The sequence below is a fragment of the Triticum aestivum genome, chromosome 5B (assembly GCF_018294505.1).
Source record: "Triticum aestivum cultivar Chinese Spring chromosome 5B, IWGSC CS RefSeq v2.1, whole genome shotgun sequence".
In the NCBI taxonomy this organism is placed as follows: domain Eukaryota; kingdom Viridiplantae; phylum Streptophyta; class Magnoliopsida; order Poales; family Poaceae; genus Triticum; species Triticum aestivum.
The window spans coordinates 39,190,203-39,216,914 of NC_057807.1; the positions used below are offsets into that span (position 1 = coordinate 39,190,203).

At 44.3% G+C, this 26,712-nt stretch overlaps 4 protein-coding genes across 5 annotated transcripts; 1 reads left to right on the forward strand and 3 right to left on the reverse strand.

Annotated features, from left to right (window-relative positions):
• Nucleotides 1–703: 703 nt before the first annotated feature.
• LOC123110274 (wall-associated receptor kinase 5) lies at nucleotides 704–9,179 on the reverse strand. Of its 2 annotated transcripts, XM_044530748.1 has the most exons (5): nucleotides 8,933–9,179; nucleotides 4,263–4,465; nucleotides 2,421–3,478; nucleotides 2,058–2,240; nucleotides 704–1,930 (listed from the first exon to the last, which is right to left on the reverse strand). In XM_044530748.1, exons 3-5 carry the CDS (start codon nucleotides 3,364–3,366, stop codon nucleotides 825–827), a joined length of 2,235 nt encoding a protein of 744 aa, XP_044386683.1. In that variant the 5' UTR covers nucleotides 3,367–3,478; nucleotides 4,263–4,465; nucleotides 8,933–9,179; the 3' UTR covers nucleotides 704–824. The 2 variants fall into 2 exon arrangements, with proteins under 2 accessions (XP_044386683.1, XP_044386682.1); XM_044530747.1 differs by lacking the exon at nucleotides 8,933–9,179 and having other exon boundaries at nucleotides 4,263–5,148.
• LOC123110273 (wall-associated receptor kinase 3) lies at nucleotides 5,337–8,000 on the forward strand. The gene is made up of 3 exons (XM_044530746.1): nucleotides 5,337–6,252; nucleotides 6,444–6,626; nucleotides 6,720–8,000. Exons 1-3 carry the CDS (start codon nucleotides 5,337–5,339, stop codon nucleotides 7,892–7,894), a joined length of 2,274 nt encoding a protein of 757 aa, XP_044386681.1. The 3' UTR covers nucleotides 7,895–8,000.
• Nucleotides 9,180–9,458: 279 nt separating the features above from the next.
• On the reverse strand, nucleotides 9,459–11,501 carry LOC100415847 (2-methyl-6-phytyl-1,4-hydroquinone methyltransferase 2, chloroplastic). The gene is made up of 3 exons (XM_044530749.1): nucleotides 10,802–11,501; nucleotides 10,344–10,650; nucleotides 9,459–9,930 (listed from the first exon to the last, which is right to left on the reverse strand). Exons 1-3 carry the CDS (start codon nucleotides 11,398–11,400, stop codon nucleotides 9,775–9,777), a joined length of 1,062 nt encoding a protein of 353 aa, XP_044386684.1. The 5' UTR covers nucleotides 11,401–11,501; the 3' UTR covers nucleotides 9,459–9,774.
• An 8,516-nt stretch (nucleotides 11,502–20,017) lies between these two features.
• LOC123110275 (putative hydrolase C777.06c) lies at nucleotides 20,018–25,379 on the reverse strand. The gene is made up of 10 exons (XM_044530750.1): nucleotides 25,079–25,379; nucleotides 23,654–23,789; nucleotides 23,363–23,490; nucleotides 22,973–23,120; nucleotides 22,794–22,899; nucleotides 22,244–22,302; nucleotides 21,260–21,295; nucleotides 21,047–21,156; nucleotides 20,773–20,840; nucleotides 20,018–20,530 (listed from the first exon to the last, which is right to left on the reverse strand). The coding sequence occupies exons 1-9, from the start codon at nucleotides 25,294–25,296 to the stop codon at nucleotides 20,783–20,785; spliced, it is 999 nt and encodes a 332-aa protein (XP_044386685.1). The 5' UTR covers nucleotides 25,297–25,379; the 3' UTR covers nucleotides 20,018–20,530; nucleotides 20,773–20,782.
• Nucleotides 25,380–26,712: the final 1,333 nt, after the last annotated feature.

Sequence of the window (26,712 nt, forward strand, 5' to 3'; positions counted from 1 at the left end):
TCCTTGCTCTTGTAAATGTCCATGTGCGAAGCCTCCGAGGAGTATCTCCTAAGCCAGTCGTCAGGAGACAGGTCAGGCCCATCAGCTAGGCCATTTAGCACCCTAATTTGATCCAGCAGGGCCCCTTTACGGGCCCGAAGATCAGCACCCAGGTTCGTCCCCCGGCCCTTCATGACCTGGCAGGCCATTTTAGCACACACTAAAGAAACCCCTAACCAGGAGATGTTAACAAGCCGTGATAAACACCAACCTCGAAAGACTGGACTTAGCCCGATAAGGAACATCGGCCGGAGGAGTCCTCCGAACCTGTTCAATGCCAGATCCAAGGCCAACACCAACCCGCCTTTCAACAGATGGCCGGATCCTTCACCGTCTTCCACATATCCGCAACAATCATCACCGCCACACTCCAAAAGCAGCCCATCCCCGCTATCACAGATCAAAGCCGCTCCAACAGCTTCATCAAAGCGTAATGTTGATTGACTTAATTCCTGAAGCACACTTTTTAAAGGTCACTTTAATTTAAAGAAATTCATAAAAACTGTAGGTGTACTAAAAAACAATTTTCTTTAAAATTTGTAAGTTTGCAACTGCAGAACCTTTTTTAACTGTAAAATTTATCTAATCTAATCAGTTTTTTTTTGTGAGGATCCATCTAATAAGTTAGAATGGGATTTTCAAGTAACTGACCCTACTCACAGTGTGTTTATAATTATATATACGTATCACATAAACACACCATACAAATAATCCCACAAAACATACGAACTGTTCGTACGAAGTACCAACGATACAAGATGAAGATAAACGCCCAGCGCCAGTTCTCACGTCTCCAAGCTCCCACAGAAGACATCATCGTTGTCACCATCACCGGCCGGATGCATCTCAATCCTGCACAGCACCTGCAGCCGCTCCGCGACTTCCTTCATCGTCGGCCTGTCGTCTCCTCTCGCGCTCAGGCAGTGCACGGCGAGGGCCGCGAGCTTCTCAACGACCACCATAGCGGCGGCATCCTCTGCGATCTCAGAGTCAAGCATCTTCAGGTGCATGTTCTGGTGGAACATCAGGAGAAAACTATGGGACAAGGATCTCTTCTCTTTGGAGGAGCTATCGGCATAGAGAGCCCTCTTCCTCGTTATCAGCTCAAGGAGAACGACCCCGAAGCTGTAGACATCGCTCTTGTCGGTGAGGACATGGCTGATGAAGCTCTCGGGGTCGAGGTAGCCGAGGGTTCCCTGGACGAGCATGATGAACTCGCTTTCGTCCATGGACTTGAGCGCCGATGCTCCGAAGTCTGCAACCTTGGCGTGGCGCTGATCGTCGAGCAGAATGTTGGCGGATTTGACATCCCCGTGCAAAATTGTGCGGGATGTCGACGAGTGCAGGTAAGCAAGAGCTTCTGCTGATTGTGTCGCAATCTTCAGGCGAAGGTCCAGTGGAATTGGTGACAGATTGTGATCAGCACTGCCGTGAAGAAATTCATATAGTGTCCCATTGGAGACGAACTCATATACCAACACTGGGACATCTATATCCAGGCAACAGCCTAATAACCTCACGATGTTCCGGTGGTTGATCTGCGACAAGATTATGATCTCATTTACAAACTCGTCCCTGCAATCATCATTGATCACTTTGGACTTCTTTATAGCAACCTCTCTGAGGTCATCCAAAGTACCCTTGTAGACCATTCCATGGCCGCCACATCCAAGAACTCGATCTTCGTTGTAGTTGTCAGTGGCTATCTTGATCTCCTTTTCTGTGAGTATGCGGACCGTGTCAACCTGCCTTGACCTCATCTCATCATATAACATGAGCCCTCCATTTTGTTTGAAATACTCGTCTTTCTCCTTCTTGTGCTTTTTCCTTTGTAATTGCATAGCCAAAAAGCATGCCGAGGATATTATCACAACGGCAGAAACGCTCAGGCCTGCAAAATCATATAATTTTATTTAGGCATGTGAAACTGATATTGAGATGTTTCAACTCATCAAAGCAAGCAGAAATATATGAATCTGTAAGTTAGACAAAACAAAACAAACGACAGTTGAACTTGCCTATTAATAGCTGTTCATCTCGAGAATACAGAGGTCGACACCCGAATTTTGTGCCATCAGACTTGGTTCTTTTGTTGCATTTACAATCATAGCCTCCCGGAGTGTTAAGACAGACTCCGTTCCTGCAAGGATACGACTCCTCGTATTTGGGGTCCTGCTCACGCAGCATGCATTCATCTATATCTGAACATGGTATCAACAAAACCATTGCACGCAATCAGATAAGTCAAACTGTTTGCTATGTACTCCCTCCGCCCAAAAGAAGTGTCTCAACTTTGTACAAACTTTAGCATAAAAGTTGTACTATACTTGAGACACTTATTTTGGGACAGAGGGGCTATGACCTACAAGTACAGTAGTTACCTTGACAACCGTTGTTGAGGTAGGCGTTACCCTGGTAACCAGGGGAGCAATGGCACAAGTACCCAGGTCCGTTACTCGCACTCTCGCAGTAACTGTTTGCACTGGTACATGCGTGGTTTATTTGCTCCAGGCATGATCCGTTCCTAACCGCCCAGTTCACGATGACAGGTGCACCATCCTTTGCCCTGTTGTTGATGAACCCAAGCTCGCCAGCGAGGTCACGGCGCTGGAACCTGTACCATCCGACCTCGGCGACCATGGCATAGAAGCATGGATTGAATCCCCACACACTGCTACTGTTAATCGGGAACGCCACATTGAAGGCGGTGAGGTTGGTCGGGATGGATGCCTCACAGCAGCCCGTCCCAGTGCATGGTGCTCCGTCGTCCGACGCACCACTGGCACCATCGCAGTAGGAGTAGCAGCCAGCGAGGTACTGGCTCGTGCCTCCGCGGAAACCACCAACAAGACCCAGGGTATTGCAGCCAATAACCGTAAAGCGGTTGCGCCCAGGGGATGGGAGGAACGGCGTGTCCTCCAGGCCGAACCCCACGGTGTCGTTATTGCTCGCCGATACGGTTGCACTTGATGTGAAGCAGATGTAGCTAACAGGGATGAGCACCCTCATCTCGCCGCGCTCCAGCGAAATATCAGCAACGTTGACGGCCACATCGGCTGGCCCCCCAACCGTCGGCTGCAGCGGGTGGGAGGTGTTTTTGCAGTCAAGATTGAAGAAGCTGCTGAGGCTGACCGCGGCACACTGTGCGCCGATGCCAAAGGGGTAAGGGATGGGCACATCACCGCACCTGTCAGGGCAGCCTGGGAGCGCCAGGGACATGGCACCACCCGCAGGTTTTGCCAATGCCATCACCAGGAAGACTACAATTAGTTTCAGGTAGAGCATTACAACCAGAGCTGGTGTTTGCTTCTGCAAGGTTAGATGCATGGCTCACGCCATCACTTGCTTAATTTGGCGATTGTGTTGAGTGTGCTGAGGCCCATGCTTCTCCTTTTATGAGATAAATTGCGCCTTAGCATACCACGCAATCAGACTCGGCCTATACAACAGATACAGTCACATCAACTCAAGTATTCAAAGGTGAATTCCGATCAAGTAAAAGTCTAAATCCACGTTGCAGTATGATGGTTGATATGTCCAACCTTTTTCTTTTGTTTTTTCGAGATGAGCTGGTGTATGTATGTTAAAATGGTTTGACTAGCTAGGTAGTAGGTGGTGGTTTGTCCTAGTCAAGTATTGACCTCACCCCAAGTAAAGTCTATGTGCAAGGTGTTGCCATTTTTCCCTTAAATAGTGAGTCAAAGCCTCAGCCTAATGTGAATACTTCTCTTGTTAGATGTCAGAATTTACTACTTAGATGCATGCAGTGACGTACAACGGGCTAAAACGACAGGAGGTAGAACTTTGTCTTAGGCGTCCCAATTAAGCACATCTGGATAGAAGTTGTAGCAGAATACCATAATACTGAATTACTGGTATTATGTATCTGTTTGTGCCATAAAAAGTCTAGTTTTGGTTATTATTACTATTATCCGAGGTATGAATTATCTAGTTAACTCGGATCGTGCCCATCATATAACTAGGGTAAACCCCACACAACGTAGCTACATGCTAGAATATATATGTGTGTGTTTTCAGAAAATCAGAAGTAAAATAGCATACGTTGTATAGCTCTACACGGTATAGCTCTGAAGTCTTCAAGACGAATTTTCTTATGCAAGAATTATAAATTAGACACTTCAACCAGTTCAATTCCCAGAAATTGTGAAGAAACCACATGCTCCAAAATTTACTAACATTAGCTTATGAGGACCGTTCAGTACCTGTTTGGAGCTAGATAGGATAGTCTGGGACCAGGTCTGATGCTTGCATGCATATTCGGCTTCCAAGGCCCAACCGAACTGAAGCTAGGCTCACACTCGTCAGCATGCGTGTAAACAGTTCATTTTTTCTGGTCAGGGGGCTTCACCATTCAACCTCCAGGGTATCACTTCAGTGCATCTGCACACGGATCATCATTTACTCCCTGCCACAACAGCATAGAACCTAATGCCTGTGAAAACTGTGAATGGAGATAAACGGTTGAACAGTCAAAATATTTTCAGATTTCAGCCTAGTTATGCACTTCAAACTATTGCTGGCTAAGCTTATCTTGACTTTTCAAGCTGACCGACTAGTGCTTGCATCTAGTTTGTTATGTAGAAGAAAGTTCCAAACTATGGTATCTGACCAAACAGATATGACATGCATTCACATGTGGGACATTACACTAAGAGCTATACTTTGACTGGCATATGAATAACCTATAAACCGGTGAAGACTTTTCCAAATTATAAGTGAACTAATCAGAACAACATATAAACCATCATCCTTTACTCAATTTCAGAGAAACCTTCAACAGAAACGAGTGAGCGAACTAATCAAAAAAATTATATGCATTGTGATTTTCAACTCTGAATACTAAACAATACAAATGGGTGACAAGATTTATCAAAAATATAAGCAACTGTGGTATCACTTTCTTTCACTTTCAGACACTTGTCAATACAAAGGACTAAACAACCAATATTTATGTTTCTTAATAAGCACTGCGTTTTCCAACTTTGAACACTTAAACAATACAAAATTCAGGTAGAAGTATCCCATTCAACGCTGATCTCACCCATGAAATAGTTTATTTTTCTCAAACACACCTAAGTGTGCGTCGCTGTCACCCATGAAATAGTTAATCAACAATTATACAAATCAACTGTAAATAGTATCTCATACATAAGCACCAGTCTGAGGATCCATGGTCTATCAAGCGTAGGGTACAAAATGAGATAGAAGGAAAATGAGATGGCATCGGCTAAGTTAGAAAGGCAGTTCTGCGGGGAGTAACCACCAAGTTCCCAAACATGAAAGAAGCATCCGTCCTCCTGATGCTCATCGCCTTCCAAGTGGTGGCGCTATCTGCAACCTCTTCCGGAGTCTCCATAGCGTTGCCAGGGTGTCCTGACAAGTGTGGCAACGTGCCAATCCCCTACCCATTTGGCATCGGCAATGGCTGCGCCGCAGCTAGCTTGAACAGCTACTTCACCGTCACCTGTAACAGCACCTTCCAACCCCCACGACCAATGATTGGTGGCCCTTCGGGGTTATCAGAGATCATTGACATCTCCCTGGAGCGTGCTGAGATGCGTGTTTACGGCCCCGTCAGCTACAACTGCTTCGCGTCGAACACCACAATCGTGGACAACTACACCAGCGGCTTCAACTTGGTGGGTACGCCGTTCATCCCCTCGACCAACCGCAACCGCTTCATGGTCATCGGCTGCAACACCATGGGTATCATTGGTGGCTACTTGCACAGCAACCCAGACCTGTACGTGGCAGGCTGCTACTCCTACTGCCAGGGCATCAACAGCACGTCCAACGGTGCCCCGTGCACTGGGAAGGGCTGCTGCGAAACCCCCATCACCCCAAACCTCACCGACTTTGCGGCGCTCTTGATCATCAACCAGAGCAGTGTATGGACATTCAACCCATGCTTCTACGCTATGCTTGCAGAGGTTGGATGGTACAGCTTCAGGCAGCAGGACCTTGTCGGGCGTCTTGGGTTCATCAACGAGAGAGCCAAGAGAGGTGTCCCTGTTATTGCTGACTGGGCCATCAGAAATGGCTCCTGCCCAAAGAATGGAGCAACGGCGCCAATGGGTTATGCATGTGTCAGTTCAAACAGCTATTGTGTGGGCGCAACCAATGGCCCAGGGTACATGTGCAACTGTTCTGAAGGATACGAGGGCAATCCTTATCTCCCCAGAGGCTGTCAAGGTGAATTATTTACTCATGGAATTTCTCTTAATTTTAAAACTCAGGATAAGCAACTGTCACTGCATGCATGTTTCAGTAGATTTTTGTTCCTTCTTAAAAATTTCTTTAGCTTCCTTAATAGGAATATATTTTGAGTTTTGGTTTGCTTATGCCTTTAGGCCACTATATATTAAATTTATAATTCTCTTCAGACATAGACGAGTGTAAGCTGCATAAGCAAAACTCCAAGTATACAGAATTATATCCATGCAGAAATGGGGTATGTCGCAACATACCAGGAGGTTATGTATGCAAATGCGGGATAGGAAAAAAATCAGATGGCAAAAATTCTGGATGTCGACCTGTGCTAATTCAAGCTGAACAGGTGGTTATAGGTAAGCATCATACCGGAGAGTATTCTCTTTGTTTATCTAAGGTGCATTTACATGCTTTTGATGAGTTAAAGCATCTCAACAATCATTCTGCAGGCCTCAGTGTTTCCTCAGTTATGGTGATAGCATTAGCATGCCTGTTGGCTATGAAATGGCAAAGAAGAAAGCACAGGAAGGAGAAGGATGAGTATTTTAAACAAAATGGAGGACTGAAGTTATATGATGAGATGAGATCAAGGCAAGTGGACACCTTTCATATACTTACAGAGAAAGAGGTCAAGAAAGCCACAGAAAACTACAGCAACGATCGAGTTCTTGGCTGTGGGGGTCATGGAATGGTTTATAGAGGAACTTTACATGATGACAAAGAAGTTGCCATAAAGAAGTCCAAAGTAATCAACGACGACTGCAGAGAAGAATTTGTAAATGAGATAATAATATTGTCACAGATTAACCATAGGAACATCGTGAGGTTACTCGGTTGCTGCTTGGAGGTAGATGTGCCGATGTTGGTGTATGAGTTCATATCGAATGGTACCCTCTTTGAGTTCCTTCACAGCAATGATCGTAAATCAATAATCCCCTTGGATCTTCGACTGAAGATTGCTACACAATCAGCAGAGGCCCTTGCTTACATCCATTCATCAACTTCTCGCACAATTCTGCATGGGGATGTCAAATCACTCAATATACTTTTGGATGATGAATACAATGCAAAGGTTGCAGATTTTGGAGCATCAGCCCTGAAGCCCATAGATAAAGATGATTTCATCATGTTTATCCAAGGAACTCTTGGGTACCTTGACCCTGAGTCTTTTGTCAGTCATCACCTTACTGACAGAAGTGATGTCTACAGTTTTGGGGTTGTTCTTCTAGAGTTAGTAACAAGAAAGAAGGCTATATTCATTGATAATCTTAATGAACAGAAAGCGCTATCGCATGCCTTCATTGTGACATTTCACCAGAAGAAGCTCCGCGATATATTTGATGATGATATAATAGAAGATGAAGTTACGGTGGTGCTCGAGAAACTAGCTGAACTCATCATGCATTGTTTGAACCCAAGAGGAGATGAGAGGCCAACAATGAAGGAAGTAGCAGAGCGTTTGCAAATGTTGAGGAGAATCCAGATGCAGCAAGTCACCACACCAAATCCTATGAGGACGCAATACCCTGATGGAGAATCATCAATGTCTATAGCTTCTGATGAAATGAAATACCAGAGCACGAACACAGCCAAATTGGTCTTAGATGTAGATCCTGCAAGATGATTACTGCATGTATCTTTCTTGGCCTGCTGGGGCAATAGTGGGCGTAGTTTCTTGTGAAACACTAGTCACATCTTTCATTATCACTGTATCTGTTTCTTTATGTATAATGGTTAGCTCATGATTTCTAAGACAGCTCTGTAATTATGCTGCTATGTGTACACATAGTTCATCATAGTCATGGATTTTATCTGTTTCTAGTACAATTTCTTAGAAATCTATCAGCTTCAATTTTACTCACTGGTTCATACAAAATATTTACTACATGTTGAGTGCATATGCTTTAAGGCATTTGGGCATGATTGGGTTGATCTCCAGAATAGTCTTGGCATACACACATGCCCCGCAAATTACTCTTTAGAATTAAGAAATTATTAGCCGTCACTCGGAATCATCTACTAATCTGCACCTAACCCAGCTGCAATAGAGAATGACAGCTGCTTGTGACCAAGCTGGAGCTCTACCGCTGAGACCAGCAGGAAAAGCACATAGGTGAAGGTTGAAGCCCCGCTTTGCTCATTGGTGATGTTGAGCTGAAGGTTGGATCTGCAGAAATCCACCCAGGAAATGTATTGTGGTCCAGAAAGCATGATATCACTGAGCCCAGTGTGCTTCTCACCACCGGTGAGTGAACTTAGTTAATGCGGCATCATATATCACGTACAGTTTTGGGTCGAGGACTGGGGCTGAAGAAGATAACAACTGAATACAAATCTTCACAGGGAGCTCATCTTTTTCATCGATAATAGAATCACAATAACTCAAGGAAGAGAAAACCCGGCATACCTAATAAGGCGCCTAATAGACTACTGCCATCTAGACTGCAGGAAAACAACTACATGCATCTAGCCTACCCAGGCATCTGGACTGAAGGAAATATAACAAAGCCAAAAAAAAACAGAGAAAGGTTCTAGAATCATACTCCAATATGGTACAGCTGTTTCTAAGACTAACTAGGGTCAATTATGCAGAGGGCAATCCATGTATCTATTTTAATAAATGAAAAAATGCACAGGGTCATATAGCTATTTGGTCACGTACCTTATTACATATATAGATCAAACGTAGATGTGCGAGTCATGAAGAGCTAACTGAACAGGTATCAATTCCCTGCACGAAATTATAACATGCGAGTGAGTACAGGTACCCCTCAGATAAGTCAGCATGTGCCAAATATATCATGATTATCCTAAGACGGCATTAGCTCGATGTCAAGCTATGCAAATATTCAAATATGCTCTCAAATGTTAGCATCTAAATTTTCTTAGGAATATCCTCCTGACAACAAGTGTTATAAGTCATAACATCATGACATTAGCATAAAGCAAAAGAATGACATTTGGGGAAATGGAAAGGATTGCTTGAACTGTGGAAAAGCAACCAACCTGATCAAACATGTGTATGGTGAGGCTATTCACAACTTGAGTGGATGACGTAATATATTGGTCAAGTAAATATTAGAGAGCACATGATCAACAAAACCATCGTCCTTATACACCTGAGTTACCAGAGAAATCAGGTATACATGCACATATCGACGACATAGCAGATGGCGAGATGCAACAAATAAATAGGAATTCAGCTCATGTATCATTTTTGTCTACCACTTAGCAAGTCAGCATACGGTGGAGAAATATTACAGATACATTCTATTTGTGAAACAATGACCTGCTACAAATGAGCCATTTCACGCTCAAGAGCTCTGACGCGTTTAATCCAAGTCATAAATATTATTTCTCCACATAACAAGACCCAAAGTAAAGTAAATACACGACAACAGGAAATATAAAAGGTAAACAAAAACAGATGTGAAGTGCCTAATATAGAGAAGCCTAATTCAGATATTGGCTATCCTCTCTTCGCTGCAGCTCAATTCCCCTCCCTTAGATCGGCATGCCTTTGGGCACAATCTGGTCCTTTATCCACATGTAAATAGGCACCAGAACATAGTACGCGGCACATATTGTTCCCATGAGGAAGCGGAAGAAAAAGGTGATAGGATTCACGGGCTTGCTGACATCTTCAGCCTTCGGACCAAGCTGTGAGAAGAAAAAAGATGAAAACCTCTTAATATAGAACCATACAAAAACATGAAAGAAAGTATCTAAATGCAGACAATATGAAGGTCCATTATTCACTCTCAAACATGCAGAAAGTTATCCCTTTCTAACTGCTACTTTGTATACTTGTGGATAACCAGGCGGCAACAAGGTCCAAAAAATTATGAAATGCAAAAAAGAAAAACTATCATGTCTTTGCATATGCTTTATCTAAGAATAGGAAATAGTAGTAACTGTTTGATAAAAAAATGCTTAATCTAGTTTAACTACTTAGGTCCAGTCTACTGCAATGGAAGTACAAGTGCCGTAACAAGACCCATCTTGACAAAGCATATCAAAATGTAGGGAGAGTTGAAAATGTGAGTTTGCAAGTCACTTTAAGCAAAACTTGCCTGTAAAGGGGAGTCCCCACTTTCTCTCTTGACACCAGTCACGGAGCATCCCATGATCAGGCCATGCCTACGGACACCACGGTACCACTTCGGTCCAATCCTCTTCAGCTGAACATCCTTGAACCCTGCCTTTTTGAACCATTCGATATACTCCTCTTCAGTGGGGAACAGCATCCACATATCGGCAAAAAAGCGAGACAGCCAGAAGGTTGGGTGCACAGGGCCGATCAAACAAGCTTTCCCGCCGAGCCTCAGGACCCTGTAGGCCTCCTTGATTCCTCTCTGCGGGTCAGGCCAGTACTCAATGCTGGAGGCCAGAAAAATCGTCAGTCATGACAGGACACAAAATTCAGCAATACTATAGTAGAGAATAATTTGTCAGGACACAACAGTTAACAAGCAGCGTTGGTATAAGCATGGCATAGCAGAGCAGAGGAAGAGGGTGTTGACGAGATTACCTGCCGGCGGAGACGTATCGGTCGAATGTGTCAGTGGGGAAGGGGAGGTCCTCGGCGTCGCCCTCCATGATCTCGACCCCCTTGAGCGCCTCCTTCTGCCTGGCCTTCTCGAGCTGGTGGGGCGACTGGTCGAGCAGCGTGACGTTGGCGGGGTCGACGTGCCTGACGATGCCGAGCGTGGTGAAGCCGGTGCCGCCGCCGACGTCGACGACCTTGAGCTTGCGGCTGTAGAGGTCGGCGGGCTCGAGCGCGTCGTCGCGCATGTCCTCGGTCCAGTGGCCCGGGTTGATGACGTGGTCGTAGACGATGGAGAGGAAGCGGTAGAACCAGAAGGCCTCCTTCTTGTGCTGGATGAAGCGCGGCGCCGAGGCGGGCCGCGCCGCCGCCGCGGCCGGGGGCGACGAGGCCGCGGCGCACCTCAGCAGCGGGTGCCGGGCGCCCGAGGGGGCGGCGCGCCGCGCGAGGGCGACGGGGCGGAGGGCCGGCCTGGAGGGGCCGAGGCCGAGGTAGCCCAGCCCGGCAGGGGCGCGCACCCTGAGCGCCCCGCGCGGCGCCAGGCTCCCGGCGCCGCTCGGCGCGTGCGCGGAGGCCATCGCCATTGCTGGCCTTCGCTCGGAGGGAGTGGGGTGGAGGTGAGCCGCCGCCGCCGCGTGGAGGAGTGGAGGGGAAGAGAAGGAAACGGATGATGGGGGCGGTGGGAGAGTGGCGATTGGCGAGCGAGGTCACGGGGGGGATGAGTGGTGGGTGGACGGGGCGTCCTTCGTCCGTCGTGGCCACACGTGCGCGGCATGTGCCGGCCAGTCTCTATGACTGTGGGTCCGCGTCAAAACCCAAAGGAATTCCAAACCCAAACTCATCCGGATGATGCCGTGCATACAAAACCCAAAGAAATGACATGAACTGATTTTCAGTCGCTCGTGATTCTATTTATTTTAAAAAAAAATTAAGATCGGTCGCTCATGATAGTTACTCCGGTGTCAAGTGAGGAAGTCGGAAAGACAGAATCTATGAAGCTAACTTTAGAAGTCAAACTCATTCTCTTTGTAGTCGTCCCATTTAGGATGTGTTTGGTTTGAACAACCGGCCCGGGTCAGGCACAGATCTAGACCTGGGTTTTCGAAATCTTATGACGGGATTATGTTCTGTTTTTCTCTTCTTCTTCTTTTTTTTTTTTGAGGGGTCCGGTATCATGTTCTTAATGTTGACTCTTGTATGTAGAGTTAAACTCAAGACACGCCTAATACATGATTTGTCTGTAAAAGACGTCAAACTAATGCCCTAAAGTTTATTCAGCAACTTGCATGATAAGAAATGAAACCCTCACTGGTGGACGTGCATTTGGTTCGTACTTCCACTTGCGCAAATGAAATTTTCACTAGGAGCCCCCGCAAAACAAAGAGAGTGAATGCCCTAGGTATGTGAACTATTCATTGTTGAGAGCTCACTCCATTTGCCATGCCTCTCAGCTTTATTTTGAGAAACTAAAACTCCTTTGGAAGGGAAAGAAAACCGGCAGAGCTCTTACAATATTTTTTTTGGGAAAAACCAAGGATCATTAGTGGGACCCTACTTTTATGTGTCAAAGGTACTCAAATGTGTCGTAGATACAAATACAAAAATGTTGTATAGCCACACATGAGTTTCCAGATCAAAATGTTGTCTATCTACCGAGTGCAAAGTATGCATGAAATCCCTAGAATTTTCTATTTAGTACGTACGTAGATAATTATCCCTTTTATTTACTTGCGCACAAAATAGGCAATCATGCATTCTAAAAGTCTCGGTCATATTTATATCTATGTGGCATGATATTCAACGAAACTCAAATGGATACAAACACCAAGACATATTTGCGATTCATCTAAGTGACACAAATAAATGTATGAAGCTTATGTGTTTTGTTTTGTTTTTTCGTTTTTCTCTTATTTAGAACTATTTATTTAAAAATAGATAAAGAGGTGTGCCTCGAAAAGAAAATAACTATGTCAAATTCCTTGCAGTATATTCTTCAAATTTAGCAAAATAATCATTTTTTTCATGAACTATATTAATGTGATATAATATAAATGATGTATCCTAATATTTGGATGTACCATTACACAATGGAAGTAGAATGCAGAGCTGTAGTGATTAAGGGCATGTTCTGAAACTCTCTAGCTCTCAGCTTCACAAACTGAGTCAAAATGCAGCCAACGATTAGCTCCTATAAGCTAATTCACGGAGTTGTTTTGGGTCGCAGTGTATTTTTGATACGTACGCCCACGCTCGTGCACATGACCGAGTCCTCCCTCTCGATTAGTCCTGGCCATCTCAGGCCCGGCCCTAAAATCCAGGGCCTAGGCCCGATGGGCTTGCCCATGGGCTGGGCTTGGGCCTGAGTTTTGAGCCCACCAGTAGGGCCTGAACGGGCTTGTGCTTGGCATATTGGCATTTTAAGGAAGAGGCCCGGCCCACGGCCCTAAGCCCTAAGGGCTTTTTACCAGATGGGCCGGGCTTGGGCTTGAAAAGTAGGCCCAGTGATAGGGCCTGGGAGGGCCTGGGCCTCAGTTTTCTGCCGTGGGCTTTTTCAAGCCCGGCCCATGGCCAGATATATCTCGATCGAGTCGTTTTCCCTTTCCTGGGCTACCTCCAGCCAACCTGAAAGGGAGCCCAACGGGCTTTTTGCCTCCTAGCTGGGCTGCAGCGTTGGGAGAAGCCAACATTGCTTCCCAATGGTTTTCGATCGCCGGGTGAAGCGAGAAGCTCGCTCGAGAAGCCGAAGTTGCAGATTCGGTGGAGTTGGGAGAGCTTCAGAACATGCCCTAAGATTATGTGTCAAAAATATGAATTGTGATTATAAAAAGGTAAAAAAGTTTAGTCTAAATAAATGATATTTGGTAATATGTTATTTAGACTAAATACACCGCAGAATGACTCACCAATACTGAGGCCATGTTGGATAGAATGGCACATGCTCTGAGCGCTTCTCCCATGCATGCTTCTAAATAGTTCTACTATACGGTTAATGATGATGGGAGGTTGTATAGGTACAGATACTAAGCTCCCTCAAAATGCAGCTCTGGAGTGAATCGAGGCATGAAGGGTGCGTGGGGTTCACCTTGTCAGCCTATGTTGACCCATTTTGAACCGCCTTGAAGCAGGCAAGTGCATTGGGCCGCTAGACTTTAAGGGAAGGAACACGCGTCCCTTCGAGCTCACCGTGGGCGGCGTCGAAAGGGGAAAAGGCTGCAGGGCAAGGGAAAAACTGGTGGCCTTGTTTGTGTAAATTTTCTTTGTGAAGAGCGAATATGTCTATTACTAACCTGTTGCGCGCACAACTCGTATCATCGCCGTCGCCACATCATCGGGATCAGCGCCAACATGCCCACATGGTCCCACCCATTTAGCCCTCTTTCCCTTTTCTCAGTAGTATACGGTTTGAATACGTCAAATCATATCTGCGACATGCCTGCTCCCCCGTACATACGTCGTACCCGCCCACGTGAGGCAGTCATCTACAGCACGACCCAGCTACCACATCCACCCCGAGTCATCCCGGATTTCAAATTTTGAAATCGCCTCAGGCAGAAGCTCCTCATCGCTGTGAAACATCCCGACCCTGAGGCAACCTGCCGGCCCGATTTGAACGCCGGCGGCGGCAATGGATTTTGGACCGGGGTCACTCACATGTGTCCTGTTCAGGTCTGTTTCCATCTCAAAATCTTTTCAGTTCCATCACGTTCTCGATATGGCCTTCAATCTCTCATGCGTTGGATGCCATGGACAGCTTTTCTGCACCTCCGTGCGCTGCAGAGGTGCGGAGTGCGTAGCAGCTCTGGGATGGCCGAGGATGAAGACGACGGGCTGCCCTGTCCTCCGAATATCCAGATCTGGGATGACATGATGCAGAAGCCGAAGTTCCTGAGGCCAATCCAGATTTCTCCACCGTCCCAGATGTTCACCCCAAGGACACCACCGTCAGCCACCATTCGCCCTCGTCTGATGGCCACAAACTTCCGCTTCGTGGCCATCAAGGTAATTTCTCTCCATCTCTAGGATGTTCACTAGGATATAATTTGGATACATAGGAGGGTCAACTCGATTTTGATGTGCCCAAGCCCTGTAATTAGTCATGTATTCGATCGGTTCTTGTCCAATTTGGGGACACCAAACTATACCTCAGTAGCTGTATAATTGGAGTTTTGATTTTATCTGTGTTGTCTGTTTATTTCAGCCACACGTGATCTGCTACTAGTCCGGCATGATGATAAACAGTGCAACAAGGAACTATGTAGAAATTGCCAGTCGAACTTCAGTAGCTGTTTTTTTGACAAATATCTGTCACAATTGATAAAATCCAGTAGCTTTATGGTTCTCAAAAGTCAAAACACATAATGTTTTTTTAATGCAAATGGCTGATCAAAATTGTTTTATGCAGGGCATGTAATGGAAAGATACTTGACGTCCGTACTCCCTCACAAGGAAAGTTAAGTGTGTTGGTTAAAGCTAGAGACAGGTCAAGAGTTTGATTCGTTGCCCGAAGCGACTTGTACAATCTATGCTATTTATTTGCGACATGGACATGATCTCAGTGTCTATATTTTGTATCGGTGTTATCTTATCATTTAGAAACATTACTTTTTTTGGGGGGGGGGGGGGGGGGGGGATATTTTGTACTGTATGTGCTACAACAGCAAGATGTTTGGTGCGTGGTCTGCTAATAAAATTGTGTTCATATTGACTCCGCATGAGATGTATCATATATGATCAAGCAAACATCAAAACTTATACATTAGGAATTTTTTTGTATCAACCCCAAGGTTTATAGACAATATCAGTGTCGGAGCTTTCCCATAAAATTCAGAAGAACTTTTGGGAAACTTTAAGATCAAATTTCTCAAACTAAGTTCTCAGATGTCAACATAAGTCCTTGGTGAGATTTTCATATCATAAGTATCCTGGGAAGAACTCTGGTAATACAGTGTCCGAGCTTTGCCATAAAATTCAGAAGAACTTTCGGGAAACTTTAACATGACACATAATTTCTTTGGATTTTCCAAAGTTCTTGGGGTTTTCCGATAGTGTTCTCTACTTCCAGGAGCGACAACCACAGGTCAACCAACGAGCAAATCCCCCTTTCTTGTTAGCTACGTTCGTGCGTCCGAACTTTGTTCAGATCGTTCGAACAACTTTTAATAGTCTATGTTGTTGAGTATATATAACATTACAGGCGGCTGAAAAATAATTATGCTTGTTTTTTAAGAAAAAAATAGTTACTCTTTAATGGTAATGAGTAGTGTCTTTTGTTAGGACAAGCGGATACAATTTAAACACCTGCTCGGTGATTCAAGGAAATGCACGCCTCCATCTGTGTTCCAGCATGAAGGACTTTACATAATTCATTCGGCAATTCCACAAGGATAGATCTCCGCATGACAAACTTTAATATAGCATGCCCGATGCTTTCATGTTCTAACATGGTGGACTTTACTAAAGGCACGGGGCGTTTGCACAGAGATAGACCCCCAATTAATGAACTTTAATCCAGCATACCCGGTGCGTTCGTGTACAAACATGAAGGACTTTACATAATTCATTGGGCAATTCCACAAGGATAGATCCCCGCATGACAAACTTTAATATAGCTTGCCCGGTGCTTTCGTGTTCTAACACGAAGGACTTTACTGAAGGCACGGGGCGTTTGCACAAAGATAGACCCCCTATTAATGAACTTTAATCCAGCATACCCGATGCGTTCGTGTACAAACGTGAAGGACTTTACATAATTCACTAGGCATTTGCACAAGGATAGATCCCCGCATGACAAACTTTAATATAGCATGCCCGATGCTTTTGTGTTCAAACACGAAGGACTTTAGAAAGTACCAGGCGATTGCACACAGATAGACCATCACTTAATGAACTTTAATCCAACATACCTAGTGCATTCATGTACAGACATGAAGGACTTTACGTAATTCACTGGGCGATTGCACAAGGATAGATATAGCATGGCCGGTGCTTTCGTGTTGAAACACGAAGGACTTTACTGAAAGCACCGGGCGATTGCACAAAGATAGACCCCCACTTAATAAACTTTAATGCAGCATACCTGGCGCGTTCGTGTACGAACATGAAGGACTTTACATAATTCACCGGGCAATTGCCTAGGATAGGTCCCCGCGTGACAAACTTTATTATAGCATGCCCGGTGCTTTCTCCGTATGGTCACCATGTTAATGTTGATTTCTTTTTTTTTTCAAACTGGATACATTTAGTTTTGTGACGTGGCATCTAACTAAGCGACTGACTAGGGGTTGAACGGTCAAAACCACTGCATCTCACCAAAAACTAGTTTGACTAGAGGACATGGTTAAAACTTGCCCGTTTTGATAGTTCATTCATAGTAGTAATATATACTTCTCTCTCTTTTATTAACCGGTTGCAATATGGACCGATTTAAAACAAGCAGCAAGGGCTTGTTTTTTTTCATATGACTCCAGTGAAATAATTAACTCCAAACATGACGTAGAGGTTAAAAAATTTAGGCCTAATATTTTGCCTTGTCCTAAATTCATATATTTTGGCTTTCCCAACATGACGTCAGTACTGCTTTCTTTGTCCTCTTCTTTGTGGCCTATTTTTTGTGCGTCAGTATACGTGGAGTAGTGTGCGAAATACTACTACTAGAGCGTCGCTCGGCAGTACGGGGAGTACGGCGTTCGTTCCCTTTGTTAAACCTATTTTGTGCACTGGGGAAAGTGGGGAAATCACCAACTGGGGAAGGCTGCGTCTATCCAACTTATGTAGACCGTATAGGCTTGCGCATGCAGAAGGATGGAGTACATGCCCATGCAGAACTTTGGTTAAGAATAGCATAGAACTGGATGGCATTTAATTTGCGTGCGCTGACATTTTGGGCCGGAGAGCGCAACACTATTTGTTTGTGTGCGCTGTGATTTCGTATGGCAATACGAAGAACTTTGTACGATTGAGTATTTAAAACATATAACAAATTAATTAAGTAAGCTTGGTACTTCTCTGCGTCGGCGTCAATGCGGAGCGATCGCTCTCCTACGTCGGCGCCGGGAGGGAACGCACGTGGGCGTGGGTTGGGTTTTATGATTGCATCCTTGTATTTAAAAGCATCATCAACAGAAGATAAAAACTACTGGCCAGTGGGAGATACTACAAAACGGGAAGATGGTGAATCCAGCTTGTGGTACATAGTGTTTTTACATGCCACGAGGTGTAGCATGGATATAGTAGTAGCAAAAAAAAAAGATACAAGAGAAATATGAGAATCCAGCTGGCAGAGTACTAGCAAACATTCTACATGCGGGCTTGGAACTTTAGCGAGGACATGTGCAGAACTTTTTACGAGCAAAGATTCACACGTTGCCATTAATTAACTAAACCCGCATGAAAAATAAATTAGCAAACTATAAGTCCATTTTGTGACTATGAATGCATTTGAGAGGTTAATCTACCGTGCTAATTATGCAACAAGGCCATGTGCAGTGGGCGGACGAGCATGCATGTGCAGGGGAATCTATATGGTGGGACCCAGCTGCTGTCCAATCCGGCGGAAGTACAGTCTATTTAGGGCCTTTTTGATTCGTAGGATTTTAAAAATATAGGAATAGGAAAAGTATAGGGTTGGAGTGGCATGCCCACTTGAATCGTATAAGATTAACAATGAGCGTTTGATGCCACAGGAAAAACAAAGAAATTGTAAAAAGAGGTTGGAGTGGATGTTAGATATCCTATGAAATGTAGTACAAAATATTTCATAGGAAAAATTCCTCTGGGATCCAATCCTATGAATCAAAGGACCAACATAGAAAAAATCCTAAGAGTTTCAATCCTCCAGAAATCCTATAAAATTCCTTCGAATCAAAGGAGCCCTTAACATGTCCATACATCGAGTTGGCAGCTCTTATAATACTCCCTCCGGTCCTTTTTACTTTGCACATTGGATTTGCCGAAAGTCAAACTAAGCTAAGTTTGACCAAATTTATATTAAAAATTATTAGCATCTATAATATCTAATAAATATAATATAAAAATATATTCTGAGATGAATCTAATGATGTTGGTGTTGTTATGTAAATATATTCCGAGATGAATCTAATAATGTCAATAATATATATTCCGTCGATGATCCTTCCCGGCCGGGCACGCGAACCAAGATATGGCAGAGATTGGATGACGTACGTGGACCTCCTGGTGGTCGACGCAGCGGCGGTGCTGGTGGCAGCATGGCCTAGAGAGAGCGGGAAGCGACATGGCACAATGGTACTCCTAGCGTCCATTGCTGCCTGGCCTAGCGCATGTCGACGAAAAGCTGAGAAATGAGATATATGTTGTTGATTCTTGATTGCGATAAGCACCTAGCCTCCCAAGCTCGCTGACCAATTTGTCTCCATGCTGTATCTTATAGGTTTGTGATTCCATGAAAAGATTGGGGCGCCCAATAATTACTTATTACTTTTCGGTTCGGTACAAGCTTTGAAATTATGAAAAAAAGTTGCAGATAAGGTCTCACATGGGTGTTAACTTGCCTCTTCCCTGAATATTGATCATGTACATGCATGCAATTTATCTGCATTCCTAAGTTATCTATTTGGGTTTTAACCAGAGGTAAAATAACTTTGCCGAGCTTTCTTAATTGTTGATTAATGTGGTCTAGGTTCTGTAACTACTTGTTCATGAGTTTGCATGTCTGTTTCACACAATTCCGAAATGAAACTGAAAGCATATGCCATAAAAGTTTTATGTCTATCTCCTTTCATTTATTCCCCATGGTCCTCAAAAGTTTTCTCATTTCTATTTTTTCCATACAACCCAGAGGACACCGTTCTTTGTCCGAAGGAAATTAAGGAGGAAATTAAGGATTTATGGATCTTCCAGTGGTGATGACTTGGAGGTTTCTTCTCCACGACGATGCTCTGACACTACCATGTCCTTGATGACTTCCCATTTGCAGTAAAAAACAAACGGCTAGCTCAGGCGATGGGGGGACGTAATTTTTTTCAAGATATGATTATTATATAAAACATCATTTTTTTTTCTTTCTCAGAAAAGACACCTAAAAGTCATCTTATATCTGATACGTACTCCCTCCGTTCCAAAATAGATGACCCAACTTTGCATTAAAGTTACTATAAAGTTGAGTAATCTATTTTGGAACGGAGGGGGTAATTAACAAGTAAAGTGGTACAGTAGTAAGTACAATGAAAACATAGCAGGACACAAAAACTACCAGACAAAACATACTGCATCAAAACCCATATTTGTCGTCTTCTTCCTTAGATTAATTGAATTTCAGAGGGAACAAAACATGAGGTCTTACCTCGTGTTTTTTCCTTTCTTTGTGTCTCACAATTCCACCTATGGTCTTGGTTCCTACGAGAAACCAAGATACATTCCTATGATTTTCTATCTTCCTGTGTTCTAAACTTTGATGGTCAGAGTGTTCGTTGTACCGTCTGCACTAAGATGTGCCCGGTGTAGGAAGCCTCTAGATAATGAGAACATTCAAACGTGGGACTACCCAAAAAAAAATGAAACAGAATCTGCGAGGGATTTCTTCGCTTGTTATTAATTTTGATGAATCGGGTTTGTAAATGATTCAATCATTTTGAATGCACGAACATTCAATGTCTCCTCCATTTTCTTCTCAATGGGGGCTGGATTGTAACAGCAACTGCAAACTTGGTGGTACAGGTCGCTGCTTCGACCATGGTCCTGAATTAAAATTACAAGGAAAATCATGAGGGTGAAATGGAACAAAAAACAGTAACACGATTATGCAGGTACAGTAAGCAGAAAAGAAGCGAGTCCCGCTAACGGGCAATAATGAACAAGCAATATGCTTGATCACCATTGATGTCAAAAAGAAAAAATATGTTTGATCCCTATAGACTTATACTCCTCAAAGTGTCAATAAATGTCTCAAGAAAGTGTTGAGTAAACACGTAGAATCATACCTTAACACGTTTACAGATCAATGTAGACACGCAAGCCATCGCGAGCTAACTGCACATCAATCCCCTCTCTGCATTTAGAGTAGTCCATGAGCATGCATGCACTTTAGGAACTTACAGTTACAGCAGAGTGAAATGAGTAGTGACCACTTTAAGGCAGCATTGCTTGTAATATTCATGAAAGCGTGCAAGTACAGTTGTGCGGTTCATGCCGCATTTTATTTGAGGTATGAGCTTGTGGATGTAATGGCTGAAACAATCCTGCAGGAATGCCTACCTTCCGGACCATTCTTCCAATGTCTGGTTGTCCTTGTGATGGTCCATCTCATGAGTCAACCCAACGAGCAATGCCTTCTTGGGGCATATCCTCTTAATAGCATCTAGTGTCTGCATGGCACAGTATTAGCCAAAAAGGGAGAGCAAGAAATTTTACAATAAAAAATAGGTGGAGAACGTTCAAATTCCTTGAGTTGTGCAAGAGGAAACTAACCTGATCCCAACAAAGATGCACGTTATGAGATCCAGTCTGTTCACACATAGAGAAGAATGTCAGAGCCCAAGACCAGTGCATATGTCATCCATTGGAAGGAAACAACCAAATGGCTAAGTAATACTCCCTTTGCAAACAAAGGCACGATGTTTTACCATATTACATGCTCTTAAGCAACCTCTGGTTTTACGATTACTGACAGTTGATCACTGAGACAAGGATTGCTTCCGGCAGTAACTAAAGATTACGAATCACATGGAGCAGCAGTGGTATATTTTTACTTATCATATAAAAGCAGCATCATGGTATGTCCAAGCCTTGACATTTGCATCTTATGAATACATGCTTTTGGAAACATTTAGAACAACACAAACTCTTTCTGTAACGAGGGTGCACGCCCCTATGGGCACCAAACATATTTTAATTTTTAATATACAAATAGTATCAGCATGTTGCACATTTAGCGCCATACTTCGAACAATTTGACTACATATTTGCAACATCTGAAACACAGTTGTGTAGCCGATGAAGAAATAGGTCTCACCCATTACAGTCAGAGAACAGAGATTTCCCGCGTATTGTTAATTCAAGCATCAGGAAAAAGGCATGGTAGTTTACAGTGTTAGATCCTTGATATATACAGTACATGTTATCATGTATGGTCCCCTCAATATTCTGTTTTTGGGGCAGCAAAGTTTTGACTACTGGTATTTTTGAGCTAGTGGTACATGAGCAGCATTGATATACTTGCTTTACTACTCAGCCTCCCTAGTAAGATGGGATTTAATAAAAGTTCCCTTGTTTTACAGAAATAAAAAGTCAAATGTGTAACAAGCAAAGCCAGTTAAATTGAAGGAATTGGTTAACAAACTCAGCAGTCAAGAATGAGAAATAAGATAGAACATATCTCTTGCCCAGAACCAAATTATATACAACCCAAAGGAAAAGGCATGTGTATATAACTGAGGAACTTGAGAAACTAACCCTGTATAGGCAGTCCAAGATGAGCAAATCTAGCTGACCCCCTCCAGACTTTGAAATAGCTGTAAAGCGTGTGTACATAAACACCTTAATGAAGGTTTCTAGATGGTGAAAACAACCAACAGAGGGCACAAATGGATCTATCAAATTACAGATTGCATCAAAGAAAACAATGCATCCCTAACAGAGGAAGGACAAAATAGCAAAGAAAGAGCTCACAATTCATTCATGCCGAGCTTACGGATAAATATTTAATTTACAGACTCCATGCTTAAGTATACAGGTCCATAAATCAAGATTGCACTATAATTTCTGCTGCAGGGGACTTATGTGTTATGGCAAACACCACACAGAGAGAATGACTGATCACTCGAAAAAGGTTGGTTGTAGTGGATTTCATTTCAAAAAAAATAAAAATAAGTGAATAGTGCAATATGGTCTTGTGTTGAGATAAAGATTTCCAAAATGCACACAATCAGCAGATGCACTGTGACAGCAAAAAATTGATTATAAAATGCAGTTGGTTGAGTAACATTAGGAGGGGAAGGTATACCATCTTCTGTGCTAGGAGGAAACCGTGAAACATCGGATATATAAGCAACTTTAGATTTTCTTCCGAAAAGGAAAGCCAGACAAATGTAGTCCTCTCCATGGATCACCTGAGATATACAAAACTAAGAGAGATGGACAAAGCAAGAAAACACAAATTTGATAGAAAAATGCACTTCTTACCGGCAAGGGAACAAACTGTAGGCCTGAGGCAGTAAACGGTTTCTGAAGATCACTCTCAATTATTCTCCAGTCGAGTTGAGCAACCCGCCTGACCTCCTCCCCTTCCTTTAGTTTCTTTTTGACCAAGTATGGAAACTTTTGGGAAATGCTGTTTCAAACTAACCATGTGAGTTTGATAGTACAAATTCTCACTTAAGACCCTACTAGATAGTATAAATCAAGGTAAATGGCATAAAGAGTACACAGAGCTAAATAGTTAATGTAGCATAAATCACAAAGTAATTTGTTATGGCATGTCAGAACTAAAAGAGTACATGGCATGTACCATTTATAAGGCTCTCTTACAATAGACTAACATGAAAGTCTAAAATATCAGCAAGAACTAAGTACCTGTCCATGGCATATTGGGAGAGATAAATAGGGGTTGGATCAATATCATTTGTAGGACTAAATGGCTGTACAACCCGAATATCATCAAGTCCCAAGATTGCATCTGCGTGCTCATGAGTCAGAATAATCTGTAATAAATAAATTATAATAAATTAAAGGTGCCAAATGTCAATGCATACACAACCATGGCAGTTTTTTTGTTTACTATTTCAGATATCTGTTGGCAGCTTGGTCATCCAGTAAACCATATCAGATAAGCTAAAGGAAACAAGAACACAATCAAGAACTCACAGAATCAACGCAAGGGATTTTGTGGCAAACAAACCACCGCAGAACTTGTTCTCGGAATGTCTTCCCAACATCAATTATAATATATTTGTGTGCACCTTCATCTTGGCAATAATCAATCAGAAGAGAAGTATTACACCTGCACAAAACCAAGTGATAATCTAGTCCCAGAAAATGCATATATAAGCATGATTATAGCTAGAAACTATCAGGAGTGCGTTAATACTTGAAAATATTTGAGAAAGAAGTGTGCCAAGCAATTATATATTAAAGCAGCTACATTCATCTCGAAAGGCGAAAGAAAGAACTTGAAATCGACTTGGCTCCAAATATACATAAATAACTTTGGTAGCGTCCTGCCTAGATCAACCAGGACGGTACATCTAGTCACAGAGAAGGTATTGAACAAGAGCATCAAACTGCATATAGGAGCAATTGAGCATGATTGTAGCATGCTAGCTTATAACCCTATCAAAGACTCAAAGTGCCTCATCTCCCCAAAAACAATTTAAACTAAAGGTTGTTGCATGAGATAGGTAGCATCTTGAATATACAGTACAAAGTTGTTCAAGATATCGCCAAACCAAACAGACTAATCAAGTGATCCTACTTTCATGACATCACAAAGCAGCATGTAGAACTTGTGTCCCTTGTTCTAGGTGCTGAACATATCTCATTGATAGATAATGTTACCACGTAAGTTGATTTTTGAAGCTACTAATTTCCCAGCATTAGATACAGCATTGATCTAGTACCATGCTACCGCATTTCATGTATTCCTTGTATGAAGAAAAGGCTATACTTACTACTAGCTTTGAATGAAACACACAATACGAGGTAAATAACTATGTTGGCATCCATGGACGAAGTCTTAAACCTGTGAACCCACTTGTTCATAAATCCTAACATATATTTCCCCTCGGCTAGCTCAAGTGTTATTAGACCGCAACAGGGCAATACTTCAGTCTCAGTTCCATTCAAACTGAAAACTGTTCAGAGCATTACCATGTATAGAGTCCAGCACATCCCAACATTCTTTCTCAATCAACATGATAACAGTTACTGCTAAAATGTTCCTATGCCTCAAAATTGACACTACATACCACGAGAATGCACCGCTTATAGCCTTATAGGGAATAACATCACGCAGAGCAGAGGTGTCCGGTTCTGAAGCACGGAACAACAGCTTCCTACTGATGGCGCCAAAATAGCAGACGTTCCAGATCCAGGCGACAACTACCCTACTCGCCCGGAGAAATGCATGATTGATTGATCCTGTACGCGATTCACAGAAACGACCCAACCTAAAGCCCGCCATAGGATCCGCGCCATCGGCAAGAAACCACTGGCATCCCCACGTCGCCGCACGGCAACAGAGCATCCCGATACCGACGACGTGCAGGGGTGAGGGGGGGGGGGGGACGATACCTGTAGTTGGGGTTTAGCTCCGGGGGCACGGAGAGGGACTGGGAGCAGACGGCGCAGGGCGGGTCGGAGGGCTGGATCAGGCACCGCGCGTTGGGGACGGCGCTGGAGCAGCCCGTGCCCAGGAACACCAGCGAGGACGAGGACGAGGACGGCGGTGGAGGCGGGGGATTATCATCGCCGGTGGCGGACGGGTGACCGTTGGGGACGGCGGCGGCCATTGGGACTCCGACCGGCGGCGAGACGAAAGGTGTGTGGAAGGCTGGAGGCGAAAGGGGACGAGTGCGACGAGTTGCTTTGGACGGTAGTGAGTGGTTTTACACAAAAGCACGTGTAAAGTGATGGTTTAAGAGCATCTCTAGCAGATCCCGTGTAACGCTGCGACCCGCAAAATAACCGTCAAAATACGGTTGACGCGGAAAATTCTGCCCGAGCAGACCTCGCAAACGCGTCCGACCCGTAAAAGCTTTTTCGGGGCGCGGCAAAAGTTCACCCTCAACCTTTAGATTCATGGGGTGGGAGGCTGACCCGAACTCGCCTCTATCTGCAGCGAGATTTGGCGCGAGGAAAATTTCCGCGCAGTCGTTCCCGCTCCTCCCCCCTCGTCGGCCGCCATTGCCCCGCCACCGCGCGCTCCGGTCCATCTTCGCTGCCATGGAAGCCTCCCAGCCGTCCCCCGTCACCGTGGAGGTCGCGCACGTGCAATCCCCTCCGGCGGGTCTCGTCGCCGGCCATGTCGCCCCCGCCATCGCCCAAGGCCCCAATGCGCCTGCCCGCAAGCGGCAGGGCAACATTGTCGTGTAGGGCGGCAATCCGGCTGGCCCCGTCGGAAAGGCACGCGCGTCGGGCGCCGCCCGCCGCTGCGCGATCTGCCCGGCCGCCGACGAAGAAGGTGAGCAAGGTTTTAGGCGTGAAGCGGAAGAAGGTTCCTACGAAAAGACCGGTGCCTTCGTCCACTCCCTCCGCCCCGGTGAGATGTTCCCTGTCGATGCCGTTCAACTGCGCTGCTTCCACCGCAGGCGAGGTGTTCGACGAAATGGCCGGAAGGTATGCATCTTCGATCTCTTGCTCTTGCTTCACTTTTTGCCATTGTGGTTGTTCGTGATTTGATGTCACTCAATGTAGCGGTGGTTCGAACAATGCCACTACCGAGTTCATGAACTTGTTGGACACCAACGACGTCGACATCGATCAAACCCCGTTCGCTGATTTCGATTACAATGAAATAGAGGGTAGCGTGGATGATCACGGTGGTGAAGATGAAGTGGAGGAGGTAGATGAGGGGGTGTATGAGCAAGCGCAAGCAAAAAAGTGTGAGATCGAAGAACTACACGATCTTGGAAGATCAAATCTTGATTAAGGCTTGGAGTGCAGCAACCAAGATGATGACAGACGTGGTCGTCGCTTTTGAAGTCCTTTTGCGTTTGTCCTACAAAACTATGTTTTTATTTGCGCGCAAACTATGTTTTATTATTTGAATTTGGACTCATTTGTCGGAATCGCTATCAAATTCGCTTATTGGGGGGTTTTTGGTTTGCGGATCGACGCGGCGGCGCCCGAGCAGACCCCGCATAACCGACCCGTAAAAGAGCACCTTCTACGAATATACCTTTTTACGGGTCCGTTTGCGGGGTCTG